The sequence below is a fragment of the Zophobas morio genome, unplaced genomic scaffold (assembly GCF_036711695.1).
Source record: "Zophobas morio isolate AGI-343-1 ecotype UQ-CSIRO unplaced genomic scaffold, CSIRO_AGI_Zmor_V1 ptg000018l, whole genome shotgun sequence".
In the NCBI taxonomy this organism is placed as follows: Eukaryota; Metazoa; Arthropoda; class Insecta; order Coleoptera; family Tenebrionidae; genus Zophobas; species Zophobas morio.
In genome coordinates this window covers 3,861,144-3,873,858 of record NW_026972123.1, presented here as the reverse complement: position 1 = coordinate 3,873,858, position 12,715 = coordinate 3,861,144, and the positions used below count along the sequence as shown (strand labels likewise).

General features: G+C 25.3%; 1 protein-coding gene across 1 annotated transcript; it reads left to right on the top strand.

Moving 5' to 3' along the window:
• The first annotated feature begins 6,942 nt into the window (after positions 1-6,942).
• LOC135131096 (calcium uptake protein 1 homolog, mitochondrial-like) lies at positions 6,943-7,690 on the top strand. The gene is made up of 3 exons (XM_064058631.1): positions 6,943-7,187; positions 7,239-7,456; positions 7,504-7,690. The coding sequence occupies exons 1-3, from the start codon at positions 7,165-7,167 to the stop codon at positions 7,656-7,658; spliced, it is 396 nt and encodes a 131-aa protein (XP_063914701.1). The 5' UTR covers positions 6,943-7,164; the 3' UTR covers positions 7,659-7,690.
• The last annotated feature ends 5,025 nt before the right edge of the window (positions 7,691-12,715 follow it).

Below are 12,715 nucleotides of genomic sequence, written 5' to 3'. Positions count from 1 at the left end.
ATTTTTGGATTTTTCAATTATCCCCTTTTTCGATTTCTTTTATTTTCAGTATTTCGATTTCACAATATTTCATTTTTTTAGTTCGATTTTTAAGTTTCTTTAATTTTTCAATTTCTCAACTTCCAAATTTTTCAGATTTTCAGTCCTTCAATGTTTCGATTTGCAATTTTTAATTTTTCAAGTTTTTGATTTTTATCTTTCAATTTCTCAACTTTACAGTTTTTCGTGCGTTCAATTTTTACAGGTTTTTATTTATAATTTTCCAATTTTTCGATTTTACAGTTTTTTTATATCTCACAATTTTTTGTTTTTCCTTTTTCCTCAATTTTAGAGTTTTTTTATATCACAATTTTTCGATTTTTTAGTTTGTCAATTCTTAATTTTTCGTTTCTTCATTTTTTCAAGTTCTTGATTTTTATTTTTCACTTTCACAATTTTTTTGGTTTTTTATTTTTTTGTGTCTTAAATTTTTCTTTGATAACAGTTTTTCGTTTTTTCAGCTTTTAACTTTTTCAGTTTTTCAATTTTTCTACTTCAAAATTTTTATTTTTTTCATTTCTTCAATGTTTCGAGTTGAAATTTTTCAGTTTGGCAATTATTCGATTTTACAATTTTTCGTTTTTCGATTTTTTAGTTTCTCAATTTTCAGTTTCTCGATTCTTCAATTTTTCGTTTCTTCTGTGATTCAAGTCGTTGATTTTTATCTTTCAATCCACTCTGTAAATTTCATTTAAATAAACAAATACATTTCTCAATTTTACTTTTTTTGATTTTTCAATTTTTTTAAGAAATTTTTGAAGTTTTCGATTTTAAATTTTTTTATCACAGTTTTTCTTTTTCTTCGATTGCATAATTTTTTGATTTCTCAATTTTTTCCCGTTCTCCTTATTATTTTCAATTTTTCGATTTTGCCATGTTTCGGTTTTATAATTTTTTTTCAACTCTAATTTTTTCAATTTTTACTTCCCGAGCGTAAGCAAAGGAAGTATTGTAATCGAGTCCGTCGGCCGACTCTCTACTTTTACGTTTTCTCGATCTTTCATAACCCCTAGAAGACGAAGAAATAGGTCTCCCATTTCCGTCTGTCTGTCCGTCTGTCCGTCCGTCTGTCCGTCTGTCCGTCTGTCCGTCTGTTGTCCCGGATTTTTATTAGACAGATAATCTCCGAAAGTACTCGACCGATTGTTGTGAAATTTTGTACTTATATTAAGAATATCATGTAGATGGTAAAACGCTAACCAAAATTTGTCTAATCATCCCCACCACTAATGCGATGACGTCACTTCAAAATTGTACATAGTAAATGGGTTTTCAATTGTATAAAATAACATAGTCCTACACATGTAGTTTACAACTCTGAATCGACTTTTCACCCGAAACGTCCAGATTTTTGAAAAAAAAATCAAAATTATAAAACAACATTTTGAAATTTAATTTTTAATCTGCTAACCAGAATGCTTTGAAATGTTGCAGATGTTTTAAGGCTATAAAGAGCATCATAAATCTTTAGTCAAAAAATATTTGCTTATCCCCTCCAAAAACTTGATGACGTCAGCTCAAAAGTTTGTGGAATAAATCATATCTAAAATGTACAAAATATGATGAGTCTGTACTTGTGATCTATCACTCCATTCATATTTTTTGGATTTGCATATACAGGGTGACTCAAAAAAATTAATGAATGCGTAAATATATTTTATTGATTTAATCAGGAACTACAAAACCGAATGCTCTGAAATCTTGCAGATGTTTTAAGGTCATAAAGAGCATAATAAATGTTTAGTCAAAATATATTTGCTTATCCCCTCCAAAAACTTGATGACGTCAGCTCGAAAGTTTGCCGAATAAATCATATCTAAAATGTACAAAATATGATGAGGCTGTACTTGTCATTTATCACTCCATTCATATTTTTTGGATTTGCATATACAGAGTGACTCAAAAAAATTAATGAATGCGTAAATATATTTTATTGATTTAATCAGGAACTACAAAACGGAATGCTCTGACATCTTGCAGATGTTTTAAGGTTATAAAGAGCATAATAAATGTTTAGTCAAAATATATTTGCTTATCCCCTCCAAAAACTTGATGACGTCAGCTCGAAAATTTTCCGAATAAATCATATCTAAAATGTACAAAATATGATCAGTCTGTACTTGTGATCTATCACTCCATTCATATTTTTTGGATTTGCATATACAGGGCGATTCAAGAAAATAAATGAAAGCGTAAATTTATTTTACTGATTTACTCAGGAACTACAAAACCGAATGCTTCGAAATCTTGAAGATATTTTAAAATTATCATAAGCATGGTAAATTTTTGATCAAAACGCATTTGGTCGTCCCCCCTAAAAAATTTATGATGTCACCACAAAATTTTGCTGAAAAAATCCTATCTAAAATGTACAAAATATGGTGAGTCTCTTCTTGTGATTTATCATTCCATTCAAATTTTTTCGATTTGCATATACAGGGTGACTCAAGAAAATTAATGAATGCGTAAATTTATTTTATTGATTTAATCAGGAACTACAAAACCGAATGCTTTGAAATCTTGCAGATGTTTTAAGGTTATAAAGAGCATAATAAATTTTTAGTCAAAATATATTTGGTTATCTTCTACAAAAAACTGATGACGTCAGCTCAAAAGTTTGCCGAATAAATCGTATCTAAAATGTACAAAATATGATGAGTCTGTACTTGTGATTTATCATTCCAATCATATTTTTGGATTTGCATATGCAGGGTGACTCAAAAAAATTAATGAAGGCGTGAATTTATTTTATCGATTTAATCAGGAATTAGAAAACCGAATGCTTTGAAATCTTGGGAATATTTTAAAGTTATTATAAGCATGATAAACTTTTGTTCAAAATGTATTTGTTCATCCCTCCTAAAAAAATTGATGACGTCACCCTTAAATTTTGCTGAATAAATCCTATCTAAAATGCAAAAAATATGATGAGTTTGTACTTGTGATTTATCATTCCATTCATATTTTTTAGATTTTCTTAAGAGGTGGTTCAAAAAAAATTAATGAAGTCAATTTATTTTATTGATTAAATTAAAGGCAACACTTATTATTAGTATTACACCCCAACCAACCCAATTTGGTAGACACAAAATTTGTTAAAGGAAAAACTCGGTTGAAACATAAGGGTAGCACGCTTATTTACATCGACTTTAACATTACAGACCTGCATTTGTTCACTTGGTTCCGCGAATGTGAAATAGACATGTTTATAATCAACCAATTCTGAATTTCACCGTCAAGAATTAAAATAAAACCCAATGTTTTATATAATAAGCGGAAGTCGAAGCAATAAAACCGATGGTCGTTTTGTTTACAGTTTCTCTGTTTGGCTCTCACGTATGCTGTTACGCTTGTCATCTTAAATTAAGAATGTTTATACATAAACGATTTTCAGTTGCCGTATACGTGAGTAAATTGTTTCGTTATTTTATTGATTATAAAAAATCAATATTCAAAACGACCCAAATCATTTTCCTGAAAATTTGGGAATACAATAATTTTATTCTTAGTATTACACTACATCTATCCCAACTGATATCCGTGTCCTTGCAAAAATGTTGATGACGTCATCGCAATTTTAAATTCCCACTGCAAAAATGTAATGAGAAAAAAACACAATAGCCATGCAGTCGTCAAGTTTCCGACAGCGAGGGAAGTACTGTCGAAACTCTTTAGACCAATTTTTCGTTTCTTCAATTCTTCGATTTGCAATTTTTCATAGTTTCAGTTTTTAATTTTCCTGTTTTTCAATTTTTTGTTTTCTCAAATTTTCAAGTTATTTTTTATTTTTTCAAGTTCTTGATTTTTATTTTCCACTTTCTCAATTTTACAATGTTTTGATTTTTTAATTTTTTGTTTCTTTGATTTTTTGATTTTACAGTTATTCTTTGATCACAGTTTTTCGTTTTTTCAACTTTAATTTTTTCAATTTTTCAATTTCTCGTCTTCAGAATTTTTCATTTTTCCATTTCTTCAATGTCTCGAGTTTCTTCTGTTTTTCAATTCTTGATTTTTATCTTTCAATCCACTCTGTAATTTTCATTTAAATAAATAAATAAATAAACATTTAATAAATTTCTCGATTTTACTTTTTTTGTGTTTTCAATTTTTCAATTTCTCGACTTCCAAATTTTTCAAATTTTTATTTCTTCAGTGTTTGGATAGCAATTTTTCGTTTTTCGACTATTTAGTTCCTCAATTTTCAATTTTTTGTTTTTTCAAATTTTCGTTTCATCAGTTTTTCAAGTTCTTGATTTTCAAGTTTCAATTTCTCATTTTAAGGTACTGTTTTTTTATTTTTCAATTTTTCGTGTCTTTAATTTTTCAAGTTCTTAATTTATAATTTTTCATTTTCTCGATTTCTAATTTTTCAATTTTACAATTGTTTGATATTATAATTTTTTCAAATTTTCAATTTCTCGACTTCAAAATTTTTATTTGTTTCATTTCTTCAATGTTTCGAGTTGAAATTTTTCAATTTGGTAATTATTATTCGACTTCACAATTTTTCGTTTTTCGACTTTTTAGTTTTTCAATTATCAAATTTTCAATTTTTCGTTTCTTCTGTGTTTCAAGTCCTTGATTTTTATCTTTCAATCCACTCTGTAACTTTCATTTAGATAAATAAATAAATAAATAAATGGTTAATTTAATTTTTTGATTTTTCAATTTTTCGGTTTTCATCTTTCGTTTTTCCTTTTCCTTCGATTTTATCATTTTTTGATTTCTCAATTTTTTTCCATTTTCTTTATTTTTTATCAATTTTTCGACTTTGCCATTTTTCGGTTTTATAATTTTTTTCAACTCTTAATTTTTTCAATTTTTCGTTTTTCCGATTTTTTAATTTCCATTTTCTCGATTTTATCACAATTTCTGGATTTTTTATTTGCATTATTTTTTTTCAGTTTTTGATTTATTCTATTTTTCAAGTTTTTAATCTTTGATTTTTCAGTTTTAAAATTTTTCGATTTTGCAATTTTTGGATTTCTTAATTATGCCATTTGTCGATTTCTTGTATCTTCAATGTTTCGATTTCACCATATTTCAGTTTTGCTCAATTTTACTTTTTTTTAATAATTCAATTTTTCGTTTCTTTAATTTTTCAAGTTCTTATTTATAATTTTTATTTTTTTGGTGTCTAATTTTTCAGTTTTTCAGTTTTTTGATTTTCCAATTTTTCAAGTTCTTAATTCATAATTTTTTGTTTTCTCGATTTCTAATTTTTCAATTTTTCGATTTTACAATTGTTTGATATGACAATTTTTTGATTTTTCATGTTTCGATTTTTTGTTTGTCAATTTTTAATTTTTCGATTTTACAGTTTTTCGTTTCATTTCTTCAATTTCTTTTTTATTATTTTTCACTTTCTCAATTTTACAATTTTTTGATTTTTTAATTTTTTGTTTCTTCAATTTTTCGATTTTACCATTCTTTGATCACGGTTTTTCGTTTTTTCAACTTTAATTTTTTCCATATTTCAATTTTTCGACTTCAAAATTTTTTAAAATTTTCCCGTTATATAATGTTTCGAGTTGAACTTTTTCAATTTCCTAATTATTCTATTTTACAATTTCCCGTTTTTCGATTTTTTAGTTTATCAATTTTCAGTTTTTCGATTTTTCAATTTTTCGTTTCTTTAGTTTTTCAAGTTCTTGATTTTTATTTTTCATTTGCTTAATTTTACTTTTTTTGATTTATTCATTTTTTGTATCTTTAATTTTTCAAGCTCTTAATTTATAATATTTCAATTTCCCGATTTTTAATGTTTCAGTTTTTCGATTTTACAATTTTTTTATTTCACAATTTTTCGTTTTTTCTTTTTGTTCGATTTTATCATTTTTTTATTTGTCAATTTTTTCCATTTTCTTTAATTTTTCAATTGTTCGATGTTTGAGTATTACAATTTTTTTTCAACTCTAATTTTTTCAATTTTTCGTTTCTTCAATTTTCCAAGTTCATGATTTTTATTTTTCATTTTTCCGATTTTTAATTTCCATTTTCTCGATTTTATCACAATTTCTCGTTTTTGTATTTGCTTTATCTTTTCAATTTTTCGTTTATTTCATTTTTCAAGTTTTTAATCTTTGATTTTCCAAGTCTAAAATTTTTTGATTTTGCAATTTCTTTTATTTTCAATATTTCGATTTCAGAGTATTTCATTTTTTCAGTTTTGCACTTTGCGATTTTTAAGTTTCTCGATTTTTAATTTTTCAATTTTTCAAATTCTCGACTTCCAAATTTTTCAAATTTTCATTCCTTCATTGTTTCGATTTGCAATTTTTAGATTTTCGATTACTGAGTTTCTCAATTTTCAATTTTTCAAGTTATCATACTAAGAAAAGTTTCGAGTTTTTTTTTTAATATATTAATAAATTTATTTCATTTTTCACTTTCCCAATTTTACAATTTTTTTTTATTTTTGGTTTTTTTGTTTCTTCAATTTTTCAAATTAATAATTTATAATTTTGCAATTTCTCGACTTCCAAATTGTTCAAATTTTCATTTCTTTAATGTTTCAGTTTGTAATTTTTCGATTTTTTAATTTACCAAGTTTTTGATTTTTATTTTTCGATTTCTTAATTTTACTCTTTTTTGTGTCTTGAATTTTTCAAGTTCTTAATTTATAATTTTTCAATTTCTCGATTTTTAATGGTTCAATTTTTCGATTTTACAATTTTTTTATATCACAATTCTTCTTTTTTTTTCTTCGATGTTATCATTTTTTGATTTCTCAATCTTCTTTATTTTTTCAATTTCAGCCAAAAGATAAGCCCATTTTCGATCTCAATCATGATGATTTTTTCATTCGTGGTAAGACCGAGGGGCGGATCTTAATTGCAAGAAAAAGGGAAAATATAATTTAAAAAATATATTTTTTTCTTCAAAAATTTCACGGTGACGCTTCAGGGTGTGAACACCGCCCTCACGACTTACTTCTTCGGGCCAAACCTGAAAGGCAAACTCACCATTGAAAAGTTCCTAGACTTCCAAGAAAAGCTCCAAAAGGAAATTTTGAGTTTGGAGTTTCGCAGAAAACATCCGGACGACAACGGTAATATAAGTGAGGCTGATTTCACCGAGCTTCTCCTTGCCTACGCCGGGTATCCCCAAAAAAAGAAGGCCAGGATGTTAAAACGTTTGAAAAAGACGTTAGTTTTCCCTTTTGGCACGATTTATTTACAATGTTACAGATGAACTAGTTTCAGGGATCACGGCCAAGGCATTTCCAAAGAAGACTATTTAAACTTTTTCCACTTCTTGAATAATATCAACGATGTTGATACCGCGTTGACTTTTTACCATATAGCTGGAGCCTCCATCGATCAAGCCACGCTTAAACACGTTGCCAAAACTGTCGCCCATGTTGATCTCAGTGATCACGTTATCCACGTAGTGTTTACGATTTTTGATGAGAATTGTAAGTAGGGGGTGTGTTGGGGTGTGTGTTTGATGGGTTGGTTTCAGTGGATGGGCAACTGAGTAACAAGGAGTTCATCGCTGTTATGAAGAATCGGTTGTTAAGAGGTCTGGAGAAGCCGAAGGACACGGGTTTTATTAAATTCATGCATTCGGTGATCAAATGTGCCAAGGAGACAAAGCCTGCTTTATTAGATATTTAAATTAATTTATTGAGTTGTGTTCAAATTGTTCAAATAGGGATTGTTTACAAGTACTGATGTTATGCGAATAAATAAATTGTTCCGTTTTACGCTCCTTGTGTGTTTTTTATCTGTCCCTATATTTTAATTTTAACTGCTAAGGGTTATTAATTTTTAGAGAAATCTCGATTTATTATCTTCCTCCATATCTTTGATATCACAATTTTTCGTTTTTTGACATTTTAATTTTTTCAATTTTTCAAGTTCTTGATTTATAATTTTTTGATAGTACAATTTTTCGATTTTTAATTTCTTAACTTTGCAGTTTTTTGATTTTCGATTTTTTAGTTTCTCAATTTTCAATTTTTCCTTTCTTTCATTTTTTAAGTTTTTGGTTTTTATCTTTCAATTTTACAGTTTCTTGATTTTATAATTTCTCATTTCTTCAATTTTTCAAGTACATAATTTATAATTTTTCATTTTCTCGATTTCTAATTTCTAAGTTTTTCAATTTTACAATTTTTTGATTTTTTATTTCTTCAATTTTGCAGATTTTTAATTTATAATTTTTGAATTTCTCGATTTTTAATTTTTTAACTTTTCGATTTTAAATTTTTTTGATATCACAATTTTTCGTTTATTCACTTTAACTTTTTTCTATTTTTCAATTTCTCTACTTCCAAATTTTTCAAATTTTCATTTCTTCAATGTTTCGATTTGCAATTTTTCGTTTTTCGACTTTTTAGTTCGTTAGTTTTAAATTTTTTGATTTTCGATTTTTCATTTCTTTCGGTTTTATAATTTTTTTTCAACTCTAATTTTTTCAATTTTTCAGTTTTTCGTTTCTTCAAATTCTTCGATTTGCAATTTTTCATTGTTTAGATTTTTCAATTTCTCAATTTTTAATTTTCCGGTTTTCGAATTTTTTCGTTTCCTCAATTTTTCAAGTTCTTAATTTTTATTTTTCATTTGTCCGATTTTTCCATTTCCATTTTCTCGATTTTATCACAATTTCTCGTTTTTTTATTTGCTTTATCTTTTCAATTTTTCGTTTACTAAGTTTCTCCAATTTTAAAATTTTTTGGTGTTGCAATTTTTCGATTTCTTTTATTTTCAGTATTTTGATTTGACGATATTTCATTGTTTTAGTTCGATTTTAAAGTTTCTCAATTTTTAATCTTTCTTTTTTTCAATTTCTCGATTTTTAATTTTTCAATTTCTCGACTTCCAAATTTTTCAAATTTTCATTCCTTCATTTTTTCGATTTGCAATTTTTAGATTATTGATTTTTTGGTTTCTCAATTTTACAAGTTTTTGATTTTTATCTTTCAATTTCTCAATTTTACGTTTTTGGTTTTTCAATTTTTCGTGTCTTCAAATTTTCAAGTTTTTAATCTATAATTTTTCATTTTCTCGGTTTCTAATTTTTCAAATTTTTGATTTTTTAATTTTTCGTTTCTTCGTTTATTCAAATTCTTGATTTTTATTTTTCACTTTCTCAATTTTACAATTTTTTTTTTGGTTTTTTATTATTCGACTTATAATTCTTTGATCACAGTTTTTCGTTTTTTCTACTTTAACTTACCATTTTTTGATTTCTCATTTTTTTTTCCATTTTCATTATTATTTTCGATTTCTCGATCATCTTTCGGTTTTGTTATTTTTTTCAACTCTAATTTTTTCAATTCTTCGATTTGCAATTTTTCAATTTTTAATTTTCCGGTTTTCGAACTTTTCGTTTCCTCAATTTTTCAAGTCCTTAATTTTTATTATTCATTTTTCCGATTTTTTAATTTCCATTTTCTCGATTTTATTACAATTTCTCGTTTTTTATTTGCTCTATTTTTCCAATTTTTCGTGTATTCAATTTTTCAAGTTTTTAATCTTTGATTTTCCAATTTAAAAATTTTTCGATTTTGCAATTTTTGGGTTTCGCAATTATCCCGCTTTTCGATTTCTTTTATTTCCAATATTTCATTTTTTCAGTTTTGCACTTTTCGATTTTTAAGTTTCTCAATTTTTAATCTTTCTTTTTTCAATTTCTCGATTTTTAATTTTTCAATTTCTCGACTTCCAAATTTTCAAATTTTCAGTCCTTCAATGTTTCGATTTGCAATTTTTCAATTTTGCAATTTTTAGATTTTCGATTTTTTAATTTTCCAAGTTTTTGATTTTTATCTTTCAATTTCTCAACTTTACAGTTTTTCGTGTGTTCAATTTTTACAGGTTTTTATTTATAATTTTCCAGTTTCTCGATTTTACGGTTTTTTTATATCTCACAATTTTTTGTTTTTCCTTTTTCCTCGATTTTAGAGTTTTTTATATAACAATTTTTCGATTTTTTAGTTTGTCAATTCTTAATTTTTCGTTTCTTCATTTTTTCAAGTTCTTGATTTTTATTTTTCACTTTCTCAATTTGTTTGGTATTTTATTTTTTTGTTTCTTAAATTTTTCGATTTTATAATTCTTTGATCACAGTTTTTCGTTTTTTCAACTTTAACTTTTTCAGTTTTTCAATTTTTCGACTTCAAAATTTTTATTTTTTTCATTTCTTCAATGTTTCGAGTTGAAATTTTTCAGTTTGGCAATTATTCGATTTTACAATTTTTCGTTTTTCGATTTTTTAGTTTCTCAATTCTGAGTTTTTCGATTTTTCAATTTTTCGTTTCTTCTGTGTTTCAAGTCATTGATTTTTATCCTTCAATCCACTCTGTAAGTTTCATTTAAATAAATAAATACATTTCTCAATTTTACTTTTTTTGATTTTTCAATTTTTTGAAGAAATTTTTCAAGTTTTCGATTTTACAATTTTTCTATATCACACTTTTTCTTTTTTTCTTTTTCGATTGCATCATTTTTTGATTTCTCAATTTTTTTTCGTTTTCTTTATTTTCAATTTTTCGATTTTGCCATGTTTCGATTTTATAATTTTTTTTCAACTCTAATTTTGTTCAATTTTTCGTTTCAATTCTTCGATTTGCAATTTTTCATAGTTTCAATTTTTCAATTTTTAATTTTCCAGTTTTTCAATTTTTAATTTTTCGACATTTTTGAGTTTTTGAAGTTCTTAATTTTTACTTTTCACTTTCTCAATTTTACAATTCTTTGGTCACAGGTTTTCTTTTTTCTACTTTATTTTTTTTTAATTTTCAATTTCTCGACTTCAAAATTTTTATTTTTTCACTTCTTCAATGTTTCGAGTTGAAAATTTTCAATTTGATAATTATTCGATTTTACAATTTTTCGTTTTTCGACTTTTTAGTTTCTCAATTTTCAGTTTTTTGATTTTTCAGTTTTTCGTTTCTTCTGTTTTTCAAGTTCTTGATCTTTATCTTTCAATCTACTCTGTAACTTTCACTTAAATAAATAAATAAATTTCTCAATTTTCCTTTTTTTGATTTTTCAAGTTTTCGATTGACAATTTTTTCATATCACAATTTTTGATTTTTTCTTTTTTTGTCCATTTTACCATTTTTTGATTTCTCAATTATTTTCCATTTTCCTTATTTTTCAATTTTTCGATTTTGCCATATTTCGATTATATAATTTTTCTTCAACACTTAGTTTTTCAGTTATTCAATTTTCCGTTTTTCCAATTCTTCGATTTGTAATTTTTCAACCTTACAATCTATCGATTTTTGATTTTTTAGTTTCTCAAGTTTCAATTTTTGGATTTTTCAATTTTTCTACTTTCTGATTTTTTCTTACAATTTCTCAGTTTTACAGTTTCAAAATTTTTCGGTTCTTCATTTTTTTCCAGTTCTTGATTTTTATTTTTCACTTTTTCAATTTTGTAATTCTTTGATAACATTCTTCGTTTTCAACTTTAATTTTTTCAATTTTTCGACTTCAAAATTTTTATTTTTTTCATATTTTCAATGTTTCGGGTTGAAATTTTTCAATTTGGTTGGCAATTTTTCGAGTTTAGAATTTTTGTTTTTCGATTCTTTAGTTTCTCAATTTACAATTTTTCGATTTTTTAAATTTTGGTTTCTTTTGTTTTCCAAGTTATTGATTTTTATTTTTTAACTGCTCAATTTTACTTTTTTTGATTTTTCAATTTTCAAGGTCTTAATTTATAATTTTTATTTTCTTGATGTCTAATTTTTTAATTTCACTATTTTACAATTTTTTTTTACAACAATTTTGTGTTTTTTCGCTTTCTTTTTATCATTTTTTCATTTCTCAATGTTTTCCAATTTCTTTATTTTTGTTTCCTCAATTTTTCAAATTCTTGATTTTTATTTTTCATTTTTCCGAATTTTTAATTTCCATTTTCTCGATTTTATCACAATTTTTTCAATTTTTGAAGTTTTTAATTTTTGATTTTCCAATTTTAAAATTTTTCGATTTTGCGAAACTGAGAAATCGAAAAATATGAAATTTTAAACATCGAGCAATTAAAATATCGCAAAATCGAGAAATCAAACATCAAAATATAAAAATTCGGAAATCCAAAATTAAAAAATCGAAAAACTGAAAAATTGACAAATCGAGAAATCGAAGCTCCAGAGTTTAAAGAATTGAAAAATTGGAAAATCGTATAACTGAAAAATCGAAACATCGAAAAATTGGAAAATCGAAGAATTGAAAAACCATAAAAGTAAAAAATCGAAAGACCGACAAATCGAAAATTCGAAAATTTCAAAAACTGAGACATCGAGAGAAAAATCAGAGGATCCAGAAATCGAGGAGTCGAAAACCGAGAAGAAAAGTAAAAAATTGAAAAATTTGAAAACATAGAAGAACTGAAAACTTGAGAAATCGAAAACCCTAAAATTAAAAAAAAAATCGAGGTATAAAACAGTCGAAAAATTGAAAAATCTAACCTTAACGTAAAACTGAAAATCCAAAAATTAAAAAATCGAGAAATCAAAAAAATAAAATATGTAGAAACCCTATCATTCAGCGGATCGTGTGTATAAGAGAATAGTGTTGGGTGATAGTTTCATAAAAACGTCACTCAAATTAATGTAAAATCTTATTTCCTATTTTTTAAGTTGTCCAACAAAAAAATTGTATGTAAAACAATGAAATTTAATAGATAAGTACTTTAGACATCTAAACACTTACAATAT

Excerpts from the sequence above, each read along its gene's own strand:
- LOC135131096 (XM_064058631.1), top strand. The coding sequence starts at position 7,165 with ATGTTAAAACGTTTGAAAAAGAC. Across the intron at positions 7,188-7,238 it reads TTAAAACGTTTGAAAAAGAC|TTTCAGGGATCACGGCCAAG; the intron begins GTTAGTTTTCCC and ends CAGATGAACTAG. Across the intron at positions 7,457-7,503 it reads TACGATTTTTGATGAGAATT|TGGATGGGCAACTGAGTAAC; the intron begins GTAAGTAGGGGG and ends GGTTGGTTTCAG.